Source organism: Diabrotica virgifera, chromosome 1, assembly GCF_917563875.1.
Source record: "Diabrotica virgifera virgifera chromosome 1, PGI_DIABVI_V3a".
Lineage (NCBI taxonomy): Eukaryota > Metazoa > Arthropoda > Insecta > Coleoptera > Chrysomelidae > Diabrotica > Diabrotica virgifera.
Window position 1 is genome coordinate 286,948,362 of NC_065443.1, and position 14,473 is coordinate 286,962,834.

A 14,473-nucleotide genomic window follows, 5' to 3' on the forward strand; every position below is an offset into this window, starting at 1 on the left:
AGCACAAATGTTCCACGTTGGGCGCCAATGTGTAACAATATACCGGGTGGTTAATCGTCAAACGGACCATAGAAAAAACAATGGGAAATTCTAAATTGTTGAATTCCTGCTTCCCTAATTATTTTACATGAAAAGTCATGAAAAGCTATTTGTATAGAACTGAAATCTCGATTAAAAACAAATGTAACATTTGTTCTATGAATTAACTACATTCTAAAATTTTGTAGAAATATAATACATTTGCCAGAGTATAATTAATACCTTTTGGGACCCCAAAAGGGGCAAAAAAAAGTTTACCACTCCTTTTCTAGGGCTTTCCCCTAAAACATTACATTAGAATCGTACAAATGACAAAAATCCCGAATTTTTTAATTTATTTAATATCTGTATAGAAACCCACCTCTTTTGAGACAAAATGCAAAAATTGGATACGAAAACTGCGCTCCTCACCTTTAAAACGCATTTTGATTTTTGTCGATCGGACACTGAAATGAAAAGATATCGAATTTTTACCGTCGCATTGATACAAATTTACGCACTCGAAATCATTTTTTGAATAATAAAATAATGTGTATCAACTCGACGGTAAAAATTCGATATGTTCTGATCAGTGTGTCCTGTCGACAAAAATCAAAATGCGTTTTAAAGGTGAAAAGGGCAGGTTTCGTATTCAATTATTGTATTTTGTCGCAAATGAAGTCAGTTTCTTTACAACTGTTAAATATACAGAAATTGCGCGATTTTTGCCATTTTTTACGATTTATATGGGAGTTTTAATGGGAAGCCCGGGTGTACGAGTGAAAACCTTTTTTTGCATCTATTTGGGGTCCCAAAATTGATATTCTCAACAAATTTTAGCTTATTCGTACTATTTTAGAGATCAAATGTCTCGCGAATAGACTAATAATACTCTGGCAAATGTATTATATTTTTGTAAAATTTTGGAACATATTTCATTTGTAGAACTAATCTAATATTCGCTTTTAATAGAGATTTTAATTCTCTACAACTTAATAGTTTCGTATGACTTTTAATGTAAAATAATTAGGGAAGCAGGAATTCAATAATTTAGAATTTTCCATTGAGTCTCCTATGGCCCCTTTGACGATTCACCACCAGATATAAGAATGATGTTTAGTCCCAAAAAAAAACCATTCCAATATTAGAATTATCCTAAAAATAGAAGAAAAAAAAAATATCTGGGATATAGCGAATTAATCTTAAAAATCATTTGTCACATTTTTAAATTTAAAATTATTTTTGGCAATAGTTTCCCAATTATAGTTCAAAAATAATGCTAGATCCTTGTTCGTCGCTGTAAAGAACACAGGAAACACTTTCATTCAAATTTTTGAACACCCTGGTCACATATTCTAAAAGTTTTTTAGGGGGAGTGCCGCTCGCCTATTTCCCTTTATTTTATCACCTTATGAAATATTAACAAAGTTCTTTTTTTTTTAGTTTAACTTGAACGGGCTCCTCAACAATCCTGAGTTCAGCGCCCTTGTCAACACAGCCTTGAACGACAATTTCTGCGACTTTGTCGATAAAAACGCCGAACTTCTATCGAAAATTTTGGGACAAATATTTGAACAAATTATAAACAACGCTCTTTAAATTATACCCTTGTTTTAGTGTCATGTAATTTTGCTCTGAAATTCTTTAGAAATTTAATATTTAAACTATGTATTTAAAGTATTTGTTTAATAAATAAGTTATTCTTTCTTAACTTGTTTTTTTTTAAGTAGTTCTTCTTCTTGTGGTGCTTTCTTCTTTAGGGGAGGTTAGCGACTACACTGGAAAATCTGTTACAGGAATTCAAAATTCTGGAATGGGTATCATAAAACAAAGTGTGTGATATACCATCGAAATTTTTTATTCGTTTGAAATGCCTCTCGATTCCATTGCGTATGGAAGATAACAACGTTCAAATGTACACCTTGATCTCGCTGGGCGACCTCTTCTTCTTCTGACGCATAAATCATGCTAGATTTGACGTCTAGCATGTTAGGTTAGCTTTGCGTGTCAGTTTGATTTATGGCTTAATCACATAGACCTGTGACTTGCATAAAAATCCCACAAGAAAGAGTCTAAAGGGGTGAAATCGCACGATCTCGGTGGCCAGTTTGCTCAATTATTCAACAGAATGTCCAATGTGGTATGAGTTGTGTGGTACGTAGCTTGGCGTCGTCCTCTTAAAACTATTTATCTTTGCTGTCAATGTTATCCAATTAAGGCTAAAATAATGTGGTAATCATTGACCTATAATGCTGGAAGTTGACGGTAATGATCTGGCCAACGTCGTTCTCAAAGGAATATAAGATATGAAGGAACATGACTTTTTGCGATTCATAAGAGTTTCTTGGATCTCATCTGGATTCGCATCGTCCCAAGTTCGACAATTCTATTTGTTGAAATACCCATTCATTCAAAAATGGGCCATCACTACGATTACCTAATAAGATTTTTCGGTGAAAATTAGGGTCACTTTCCAATTCTAGACCAACTCTAGAGACCACTTAGCGAACACACGCCGTTGTCTATTATCATTCACTTTTAGTTCCTGGGTTAGTTGAATTGTGTACGGGATAGAAAATTCGTCAAAAGCCTAAGGTTATTTCAACAGGATGTTCTTCTTTTTCCTGGACCTAGCTTTTCAAATGTTTTTCCTTGCAGCTTGGCTGTCGGGGGGCCAATCTGGATGAGTTTCGTATATTGTGTTCGAATTACAGTAGCTTTCGAAATTTGATAGTGGTCAGTACCTCTCGATTCTTCTTTATTGCTCTAAAGAACTCAATTTGTGACTCGGTGAGACAATGGGATCTTAAGTTTTCTCCGATATAAACACATCCTTAAATGTTTCCAATCTTCTGCACATATCTACATTTAAGGTCCATCATTTAGCACCATAAAACATAAAGAGAAGACGTAGCATCTCAATATTCTTACTTTTATGTCAAGAGAGAGGTTCTGGCTCATGAAGGACGGTCTTATTCGGTTAGAGAAAGATCTACCTTTTTTAATTGGTCTCCTTATTTGCTGGTCCATTCTTCTTCTATTATGGTACCGAGGTAGTTGTAGTTCGTCACTCTATCTGTTGGAGTTTTGTTAACGTAATGTGTTGACGTAATTATTATAAGCTTTTGGTCTTCTTTACGTTTATACTGAGGCTATAATAGGTTTGTTCTAGCTATCAGTCAAACTAGTCAGAAACCGTCAGCAAACAGTTGGTCAGTAAGAGAACATAATACAGTCACCAGTGCTATCCCCTCTACTCGCGTTGGTCCACTATTCGCTGATGGTTTCAAACCGTTTGAAACTGATGCTAGAACAAACTTCTTGTTGACTGAAATTCGTGATTTTGTTCATTAGGACTAGTAGAATATCTTTTTCAACTTCGCGCACAGCATAAATAGATAACAGGAGGGGCTGAAGATTAAGGGGACAATGTAGAGCCTTGCCTCACTCCACGAATGATTTTCACGTATTCTCGATTGTGTTAACCTTCAATTTATAGATTTATGTTACAATTTGAGTAAAAATTATTTTCAGAGCTATTTTATGCAAGAGCATTTATGAACTCGAATTGGTAGGGAGAAATTTTTCTTTCGCACATCTTATGGGCTATCTTTTGAAACAGTTTTTGGCACTGGCGAAGCGTCCATGTTACCAATGTTACCATTGGTAACAGTTAAAAATCTTGCAAATAAATATTTTATGACTACTATGAAATAATTCCATTTATATTTTTTACCAACAGAAATATTTGTTAATACGTAGTACCTACCTAATTCAGTAAATAGCCAACTAGACGCACGAAAATATTGGCAAGATTACATGTGAATACATTTGAATCCGTTGCACGTTATTATACTCCGTTACCACTTCTAGTTCTGGTAACGAAAGATGATTCTCGCTATCGGTCGAGACTGAAAATTTTTAAGGAATGACGGCTCCAGAGACGGCGCGGGCACGCTGTGTATATCAGTATTGTCACCATTTTACAATATGGTAACATTAGTTTAGTAGCTATTCGTGCATTTGAACATGGAAGAATGTTGCTGCGTAATCGATCAACTACTTGAAAAGTCATTATCCTTGTATATTTTTTTATATATAATTTTGAAAAAAAAATTAAATTATTGAAAATAGAAAATTTAAAATATAAACACTAGTTTTTAAAATATGTTCTGTTCGCTACTTGTTTATTTTTTATTTTAATTTTATTGTAGAATAATCTGTTTAGTTTGTTTATTATTTATTGTTATACCTATTACAGCATATAATTTGGGAATAGTGATTTGTTTAATTTTATCTCACATGATTGAAAACAAAAACTTATATTTGGGAGGTTCAAAATAATTGTTATCTACTTTATGTCATATTATGTATAAGTTTTTAGTTTGTGAAAACTGTCATTATATATAGCAGTGCGTGAAAGATTTAAAGTGTGCGTGAAGTAACAATGTATTTAAAATGGGATTTACTTTTTCGCACACTTTCAATGGGTTTTTTGGCACACTTTCATATAATCAAGTATCCTTAACTTTCGCGTTGTCATATTTATGACAATATGAGCAATGACTTAGAATTGGGTGGCCGAACGTCCCGAAAAAACGGGATTTTCCCGTTTTTTAACGATTTGTCCCGGTGTCCCGAAAAAGTCTCTCTGGACGCCTAAATGTCTCGTATTTTTTCTTCAATTTCAATTGTTTCTTCAATTTCGGCATTTTTTTTTCATTATTATTTCTCCCTCTCTTATTACATTGTGGTCCAGTATTGTTCTCATTATTGTTCGTTCAAATTTCGGAATGCTATGTTCCTCTTTCTTATTAATCGTCGTTGTTTCCATCCCATATGTATCAACAGATCTTATTAAGGTATTATTACATTGGTTCATATTATACGTGTCTTGTTTCTTAACAGATTTCTAATCATTCTATATGTTTTTCTGCCTTTCAGAATTCTTTCCTCTGTTCTCTCTTTTCCGGTTTTCCATATTGTTACTCACAAGTATCTAAAGGTAAATACAAGTTTGTCCTCCTTATGATTACTTTCAATATCAGATTAAATAATAGTGTCGGGGAGACAGAGTCACCTTATTTCACTCATTTATTTACATTTATCTCCTTAGAAGTTGTTCGTTGAAACTGATCCTTGCCTTGGTGTTCTTTAGGCTTACTGTTAGCATAATTTGTCTTAATATTTCTGGGATTCCAACATTCTCTATCTCCTCCACCATTTTCGTCCGATTGATTATATCAAAACCGCTTTTGAAATCTATGAATATTCGGGGAAATTCTCTGTTGTATTCTCTAGATTTTTGAGTTATTTGTTTCACTGTATGTGTGAAATTAATCATCGACCTCCTTGGTCTGAATCCATTCTGGTATTCTCCTTATATTCGTTCAGCGCATTATTTAAGTCTCATGTTTAGTATGTTTGCTAGAATGTTATATGTGGCGTTTAATAAAGTTATTGCTCTTTAATTCTCGCATTCCTCCCGATCTCCTTTTTTTTATATACAGGGTGTAACAAAAATACAGGTCATAAATTTAATCGCAGATTCTGGGACCAAAAATAGTTCGATTGAACGTAACTTACCTTAGTACAAATGTGCACATAAAAAAAGTTACAGCCCTTTGAAGTTACAAAATGAAAATCGATTTTTTCCAATATATCGAAAACTATTAGACATCTTTTATTGAAAATAGACATGTGGCATTCTTATGGTGGTAGTATCTTAAGAAAAAATTATAGTGAAATTTGGACACCCCATAAAAATTTTATGGGGGTTTTGTTCCTTTAAACCCCACTAAACTTTTGTGTACGTTCCAGTTTAATTATTATTGTAGTACCATTACTTAAACACACTATTTTAAAAACTTTTTTGCTTCTTAGTACTTTTTCGAAAAGTCAGTTTTTATCGAGATATTTTGAATATTTGTCAAATCCACCACGTATTTGTATATGGCTAAGTACGATTATGGAGACTTGTAATAATATGAAAATTTATTTATGATTTACCTTTTTAGGTATATTTTGAACCATATTAAAAAAGAAGTGACATCTCGATAAAAAGTGCCTTCTCGAAAAAATACAAAGAGGCAAAAAAGTTTTAAAAACACTATGCTTAACTAATGGTACCGCAGTTAAAGGTCAATTGGAACATACACACACATTTGGGGGGTTTAAAGGAACAAAACCCCCATAAAATTTTTATGTAAACATATTAAAAAAGAAGCCGCAACTCGATAAAAACTGCCTTGTCGAAAAAATACTAAGGGGCAAAAAAGTTTTAGAAATATTTAATTTAACTAATGGTACCACAATAATAATTTAATTGGAACGTACACAAAAGTTTGGGGGGGTTTAATGGAACAAAACCCCCATAAAATTTTTATGGGGTGCACAAATTCCACTATAATTTTTTTTTAAGATTTTCCTGCCATAAGAATGCCACGTGTCCATTTTCAATAAAAAATCTCTAATAGTTTTCGATATATTCGAAAAAATCGATTTTCATTTTCTAACTTCAAAGGGCTGTAACTTTTTTTATGTGCATATTTGTATTAAGGTAAATTAGGTTCATTCGGACTATTTTTGGTCTCAGAATATGTGATTTAATTTATGACCTGTATTTTCGTTACACCCTGTATTATAGGTAGGTACTACAATACTTGTGTTCCAATCGTCTGGTAGTCAGTTTTGTCCATAAGTTTTTGTATTAGTTGGTTTATTTCTTTATGTAATTCTCTTCCTCCGTATTTTATTAATTCCACTACTTTTTCATCTTCTCCTGCTGCTTTTCCGTTTCCTAGGTTTTTAATATTTGTTTTTGTACTTCTTCTGCTGTGAAAATTTCGACTTCGCCGTTATCTTCTACGGTTTTATTTCTTCATGGCAGTGTGTTTCCTTCTTCATAGTGAATAGCATTTTTTCGTAATATTCTTCTCATATTTTGCTGTTTTTCTTCAAATACGGTTTCTCCTTTCTGGTTTTTTAGTCCTCTTGTTTTGCTTGATTTAATGCTGTGCTTATTTTTTGTTGCTCTGACTTTTTTGTAAAATTGCTTTATTTGCTGTTCAGTTAACAACTGTTTTGTTCTGACGAATTGTTAATCCATGATATTCTGGCTGAGTTTTTTAGTTTGTTTCGCAGTCTTGATCGTACGTAAATTACATATTCAAAGGTAAATTGAAAAGGATTTGTAGGTCCCAAATTAGCTAAAAGACCATGTTTCATCCTGCCTGTTTGCATATCGCCCCAAACCCTCCTTAGCAGTGGCGTACCCGGAGAGGGGACTTGTGGGTTAAACCCCCTTTCCCCCAGGGCATATGAAAAATATATAAAAAAGTAGGAAAACGTAACTTGTCTTTCACAAATACAAAAAAAAATAAGCAAACCCCCTCCCCAGAGAAAAATTTTACGCTACTGCTCCTTGGATGTGTCCCGTTTTTTCAAGTTTATGATCTGGTCACCCTAACTTACAACAAAATTTTTGACAGTTTTGTGGTTTGAAAGTAGTTAGGATTTTTAAATGTCAAAGTTCTAAAAATTGTAGAATAGAAATGAATTCCAGTGACGAAGAGTTACAGTTTTTTTATTTGTTTATCCTAGATAAAATATTGTATGAAACTGTGCGTGAAGTAATTTTTACGAACTTACGCGATGTATAGCACTCGCTCCGTTGTCGCTCGTGCTCTAAATATCGCGTGCGTTCGCAAAAAGCATACTTCACGAACTTTTTCATAAATAACTATTTTTCAATAAGATTTTTTTACATCTAGTTTTGGTAACACTTTAGAAAAAGTCACGCTTCACCACTGGTTTTGGAGAGGGCTTATGAGGCTTATTGTATGGTATTTATCGCATTATTGACTCCAAATGTTTTGTAAGTATGACTCATGAAGGACTTATGACTTCAAGTTTTCCAATTACCATCTTTAACTCCTTCCGTTTGTTTTTATATACGGTCTAGATTTATATACGTTCTTGTTTCATTCTGTTTGTCTAATATGTAAATAATATTTCTATCAGAATTACTTACTTTCTATTTCCGTCTTCTTCTATCTGTGAGTTCTTTAAGTTGACTTATGTATATCGTACTTTAACTGTAGAGTCTCAATTTCTTCGCATCTTGCTAGCAGTCCTATTCTATTCTTTAATTTTTCTTTTTCTTGTCATATTTTCCGCTGTATATCCTTGGTAATATTTGGCTGTTCTCTTTTATTCATCAGCTTCACGATATTATCCGTAGTCCATGATTTTTTATAGGTTAATTAACATGCCTTAAGTTTTTTTCTTTTACATTTTGAACTATTTATATCTGTAATCTTTATGATCTTTATTTGTTCTTCATTCGTTTCGTCTCTAATCGCAATCACTTACTCGTTTAACCTATAACCATTGACGTGCAGTGTGTCTAGCCATTTCTAGAAAACCATCTGTGTACCTTCGGTTTTGTTTGTAGTTTTTTATTATTTTTTGTTTTTTATTGTATTTTTTTATTTTGTATAAGCTTTGTCCACAAATTGGAAATATTTTTGACAATAGAGCATACCTTCAAGTGGTGTGTAATTGTACCTGCTTCAACTTTTGCAGTTTTATTATTAGTCCGTTCTTTAACGGTAAAATATTGCAAAACCTCTAAATTTTAAAGAACCGCTTGGATTGACATGAAATTTAGCATACGCATAGCTAACAAGTCAAAGAAAAAAAGTGATGTTGTGCCGATATGTGCTTTTGCCCTGGGGGTGATTTTCACCCCCTCTTGGGGGTGAAAAAATATTTGTCCAAAGAAAGTCAGGAAACGGATAAACTGGGCTAATTTTAAGTAACTTTTGTTCCATAGAGTTTTTTCACTAAGTCAATACTTTTTGAGTTATTTGGCAGTGAATATGTTCATTTTTTCAACAAAATAACCACGCTTTTAGACGGTTTTTCGCAAATAACTCAAACAGTAACTATTTTGTCGAAAAACATTTTCAGCAAAAATATAGCCTGTAAAAAATTTAAAAACATGGTGTATATATCACGTCTCCACACCTAGTAGAAGCAGAGTTATAGCTAATGAAAAATAGGTTCATATTCGTCAAATTCCAAATGAAATACTTTAACGTAAAATAGCCAAAAATGAAGCACATTTCGGGGAAAACTCATTACAACTTATTTAAAGTGTTTAAAAAAAGCTTCATTCTTGTTTTTTAAAAAAATTTCTAGCATAAAAATTAAACAAGTTACGCTCAAAATAAAGTTAGTCCCTTTTGGTTTTGGTAAAAAAATCGAGAAAATCACCCCCTAATTAGTATCTTAAATGAACTAATCGCTACGACTTCACAAGTTTCTTGATTCGTGTATATATTGTTTATATGATCTGTTAGTTTCATCGGTTCAAAGTCCTTATTATTGAAAGGGCTGTAGTTAAAAGTGGTTGAACGAGTCACTGATCACGAATCTATGCAAATTTAGAAACACCAAATCTTAATCAATTTTTGTCTAACAGAAAAACAAAAAAATACATGATATTCAGAAAAGCAATGCTGACTTTTTTTGTTTTTCGAGATTTTTGGTATCCCTAACAATTTTTAAGTTATTTTGAAAAAAAGCATATTTTTCAAAATTAAAATTTTTTATAATTTTACTTTGATACCAAATTCTTTCAAAAATAAGCACTTTGAATCGATGAAACTTACAGATCATATAAACACAACATAAGTAAAATAATTTGTGGAGCGGTAATGATTAATTTCATTTAAGTTGCTAATTAGGGGGTGGTCATCCCGATTTTTTTTTGCAAAAACAAAAGGGACCAACTTTATTTTGAGCGTAACTTGCTTTTTTTTAAACATTTTAAAAAAGTTAAAATGGGTTTTCCCAAAAAGTGCTTAATTTTTTGGATATTTCACGTCGAAATATTCTATTTGAAATTTGGTGAATATGAATCTATTTTTTATTGGCTATAACTCTGGTTCTACGAGATCCAGAGACCTAACGCGTACACCATTTTTTTTACTTTTTTATAGACTATATTTTTGCTAGGAACGTTTTTTCGACAAAATACATACTTACTTTTCGAGTTATTTGCGAAAAACCGTCTAAAAATGTGGTTATTTTGTTGAAAAATGAACATATTCACTCGCAAATAACTCGAAAAATGTTGACTTGGCGAAAAAGCTCTATAGAACAAAAGTTACTTAAAATTAGTCAGTTTATCCATTTTCGGACTTATTTTGGACATATATTTTTTCACCCCCAAGAGGGGGTGAAAGTCACCCCCAGGGCAAAAGCACACATCGGCACAATATCACTTTTTTTCTTTGACATGTAAGCTATACGTATGCCAAATTTCATGTCAATCCAAGCGGTTCTTTAAAATTTAGAGCAAAAACCGTGAAAGAATGGACTATATGGTTTAGTCTTTCAGCTACGTTGACGTAAAGTTTTCTTGCGGTATCACATACCGCATGTCAGTGTTTACGTTTCTATAGTTAAAAATAATCCAGTGTATTCTTTCGCTATCAGTATGGCAGCAAATCAATGGCGTAGCTGACAGGCCCGCAGGGCCCGCAAGACGGGGGGGGGCCAACGTTAGGCGGGGGCCCCTTAAAGCCTTCAAGCTTAATACTTCTACTTTCTTGAAATTGGGGACCAAAACATATTTTCCTAATAAGCATCAAAATAGGGAATTTGGAAGAAAATAATGAAGCGGGTAATTGACGTAACTCTTACTCTTTTCGGGTGTAATTCAGCGTTCCGTACTTTCGTGGACATGTTGGTAGTTTAGATGAAAGTGAATCCCAAAAAGGTAATTTTTGTCTGTGGTTCTTTTACTAGTTAAATATGATCCTGTTTTAGCTAAACTAATCGATAAAAATAATAACTTAAAAAAAACAAATTACTTCCCCCCCCCCCCCCAAATACAAAACGAGGTTATAAATTTGCTGGCTCAAAAAACTGAAAACAAATTGATTAATTTAATTATAAAAAAATGGTTTTTATTCAATAATTCTTGATACGACAAAATATTTCGAAACACGATCAGCTTAATTTTATTTTCCGGTATGTAACTTGCGATGAAAATAATTTATCTTTTAAAGCAGAAGTTGTTGAAAGTTTTTTGGGATTTATTCGCATGTTAGACCAAAGTGCAGAAGGTCTTGTCAATGAAATTTTAAATTTTATACAATCAAAGCACCTTTCCGTACACAACTGCAGAGGAAAGGGGTATGATGGGACAAGCGTTATGAGTGGTGTCCAGGTTATCCAGGCGTACAAAAGCGTATAACTAACATTGAAAAAACAGTTTCCTATGTTCATTGTGCATCCTATAATCTGAACCTATTGTTGAATGATGCCGTAGTTAGTGTACAGGAGTTGGTTTTTTAGGATATAATTAAAAGATTGTTTTTTTTTAGTGTAAGTAGAATAGAATAGAAATATGCTTTATTGCCATGAAAAATTTAATAATGTTATAGACAAAGCTTACAAGAATCATAAATAAGAACAATAACAAATAACAAATACAATTTACTAAAATGATATAAATCGTCTATATAAATAAAAATAATGAAGAGAAACAAAAAAAACAGTAACAATCTATTGCAAAATTTAAAAAAAAAATTGCAAATTGCATATTCTACCTTAAGAAATTTAATAAGTTAAGTTAAGCTGCTGCATATGACACTCAAATATAGATTAAGATTATACTTATAAATAAGAATACTGTACTTTCTTAGTTATTGGTTATTGGTTAAAGAGTATTAAAAGAGTATTATTGGTAAGTATTAAAAGTTAGGATGTACCTACCATGTACTATTATGATTTTGGATCCATCGCGTTTGCCAACATTTAAAAGGTTATGTGAAACCCGGTAGTCATCCAGACATGATGCTGTTATGGCTTTGCGTCGAGCTTTCCGACAAGTAATGAAATCTTTAACGAAAATTTCATTGCTATCTAAAAAACGATGAAAAATTATTATAAGTTAATGCATTATTATAGCATATGAATAATTTTGAATTTGTCGTTAACATTAGGTACTATTCAATCTAAAATACTTAACTTTATTAATCTAACATAAATACTTTTGCAATCTGAAACGGCGGAGTTAACGGTCGCCCTTCAACTTTTTGAAAAAACTCGTGGTAATCTTCTAGAAATGAAAAATTCGTTTTACGAGACTTTAGCGAAAGCAGCAGGAATAGCAGAATAGTGGGGTATTACAGTAGAACGTCGATAATCCGGACGTCAAAAATCCGGACCGTCAATAATCCGGACTTGTATCTAGCAAAAATATCTGATTATTTTAAAATAAATTAAGAACTTCGCTGCAAAAAACGAACCTCTACCGCAGTTCAAAAATATTTTACACATTTTTTTAAAAGCCCAAATAGTGTCTGATGTTTTTACTGTACACATGGTGCTATTATAAATTAATTACAATACAGTGTTTAAACATAAAAAAATGTTTTGATTAATTTCACCTCTAGACACTTTACTGTACAAGAGAAAACATAAAATTTTAAAACGTTTGTTGTACTTTAATGCGTACACTGGCCTTTTTTGAGGTAATTTCGATAATCCGGATAATTTAATAATCTGGATGGGGTCCGGTCCCAATTAATCCGGATTATTACGTTCTACTGTATAGGAACCTGAATTTAAAAATAAACGGATAAAACGTATAAAAAAAAAGTTTAAAAAGTTTACGATGAGCTCAGCTGCGACGAAAAAATAACTTTTAGCAAAAAAAATTGGTAGTAAATGGTTTCAATGTAAATTTAGATATAATATTGCAACAACTTACTAATAGGTTTGTCGGATTAAGATATATGTATAATAGGTTTTCACGTCTATTCCCAAAAAATCTATTAAAACTAACTAATGAAGACTTATTAAAGAAAAGCCAAATATTGTCATTTACACATTTTTTAATTATACTGTTATTCCAGTTTTAATTTACTTAATTTGATATACTGTCGTTATGTTTATAATATGGGGGCCCACAAAAATTGTCGCGGGGGGGCTCACAATCTTCAGCTACGCCACTGCAGCAAATAAAGAATAATATGTAACGGTATGACATACCGCATGTCAGAGTCTACGTTATGAAAGATCCCTGTCAGTAGTTAAGGGTTAACGCGGTTTGACTCAAGTATATTCCCAACAGTGGAACATGGTGCGACTCTAATGCCGTCCGCACATGGGTCGATCGAAGACGTGTCTCGAAGTGCGCGCGTCTTGTACGAACCCTGCGGCACAAGCGCTTGCTCTCCGCACACTAGTCGATTCAGTTTGCTCATACCTTCCAACCAGAAAGAACGCATTTCTTATATATCAACCAAAACGACTATTTCGATCTGTAAAAAGTACGGTATTGTTACATTTTTAGTATAATTTGTATACAATGACCATTAAACAATTGAGGGTATTTTTCTGCTTACCCAACGAATTTTATAATAGATACGTAGAGACAAAAATTCAATGTTTTCAGAATTTTATATTAGAAACAATATATTTCCATAAAGCTAGTAGGTAGTACTACAATCAACGAACATAACATGCACCGATCTTTAAATAAAACTAAAATTTAATTAAGCGCAAAAAAACAACAAAAAACGAAAGAAACAAATAAAATACCTACATAAAACAAATAAAATAAAATACCTGGATAAAATATGACTGTAAACGTGCGTCTCACTCGAACTTTCTCGTGCACTGCGGATCGCAAGGGACGAGAGTCGACAAGCGGATACCTATACATTCTCAGCCATCGTCCCGGCATAGGAGCGCGTGCGCGAAAACTATGTAATATATTTATTTGTAATTTTAATAATTATTCTCGACAACGATTATCAAATTTCAAATTATTGGTTTAAATAAGAAATAATATATTGTTTTTCTATTTTACTAGTCCATTATAATTAATGGGTTGCCAGAGTTGTAGCTAATATGATTCAGACTAGGTATTATTTATTTTCTTGACGATAAAATGAAAAATACAGTCTCTACAGTCTTACAGATATAAGGTCGATTTAAGTAATTAGCATGTTAGCAATTACAAAAAACAAGGGTTGCCCTATCTAATCTTGTTCTTAACTATAATTAATTAATAATTAAAAAATCACATTTTTTTATGAATTTAAAAAAAATTCGACCCGGGCAGATATTTAAGATTTTTTGGATCATTCTAAACAAAAAAGGTATTTTGTAATTTTTCTCTACAGTTAATCGTTTTCGAGTTATAGACATTTTAAAACTGAAAAAAGAAGGAAAGATGACAATTTTCAAGACTCAAAATCACAAGTAAAAAATATCATTTTTGTATTCATCAAGAAGTAAAGAACATAAATTCAAGTTCAAGCCTTATTATATCAGTTCTTAATAAGTCTTTTGGACTTTCATTCTGAAACATTGTTTTTTAGTTGTTAATGCCCGTCTCCCCATAAAGGCCGCGTCCCACCATCAAATA

At 32.4% G+C, this 14,473-nt stretch overlaps 1 protein-coding gene and 1 long non-coding RNA gene across 2 annotated transcripts in view; one reads left to right on the forward strand and one right to left on the reverse strand.

Moving 5' to 3' along the window:
• Positions 1–1,724, forward strand: part of LOC114324301 (uncharacterized) — a 48,080-nt gene extending 46,356 nt beyond the window's left edge. The window contains exon 5 of the mRNA XM_028272108.2: positions 1,462–1,724. Coding sequence (XP_028127909.1) covers positions 1,462–1,617 — 156 coding nt within the window. The 3' untranslated portion in view covers positions 1,618–1,724. The remainder of the gene's footprint in view (positions 1–1,461) is intronic.
• LOC114324302 (uncharacterized) lies at positions 1,068–11,952 on the reverse strand. The gene is made up of 2 exons (XR_003651525.2): positions 11,809–11,952; positions 1,068–1,173 (listed from the first exon to the last, which is right to left on the reverse strand). It is a non-coding gene; the product is annotated as an uncharacterized LOC114324302 (long non-coding RNA).
• Positions 11,953–14,473: the final 2,521 nt, after the last annotated feature.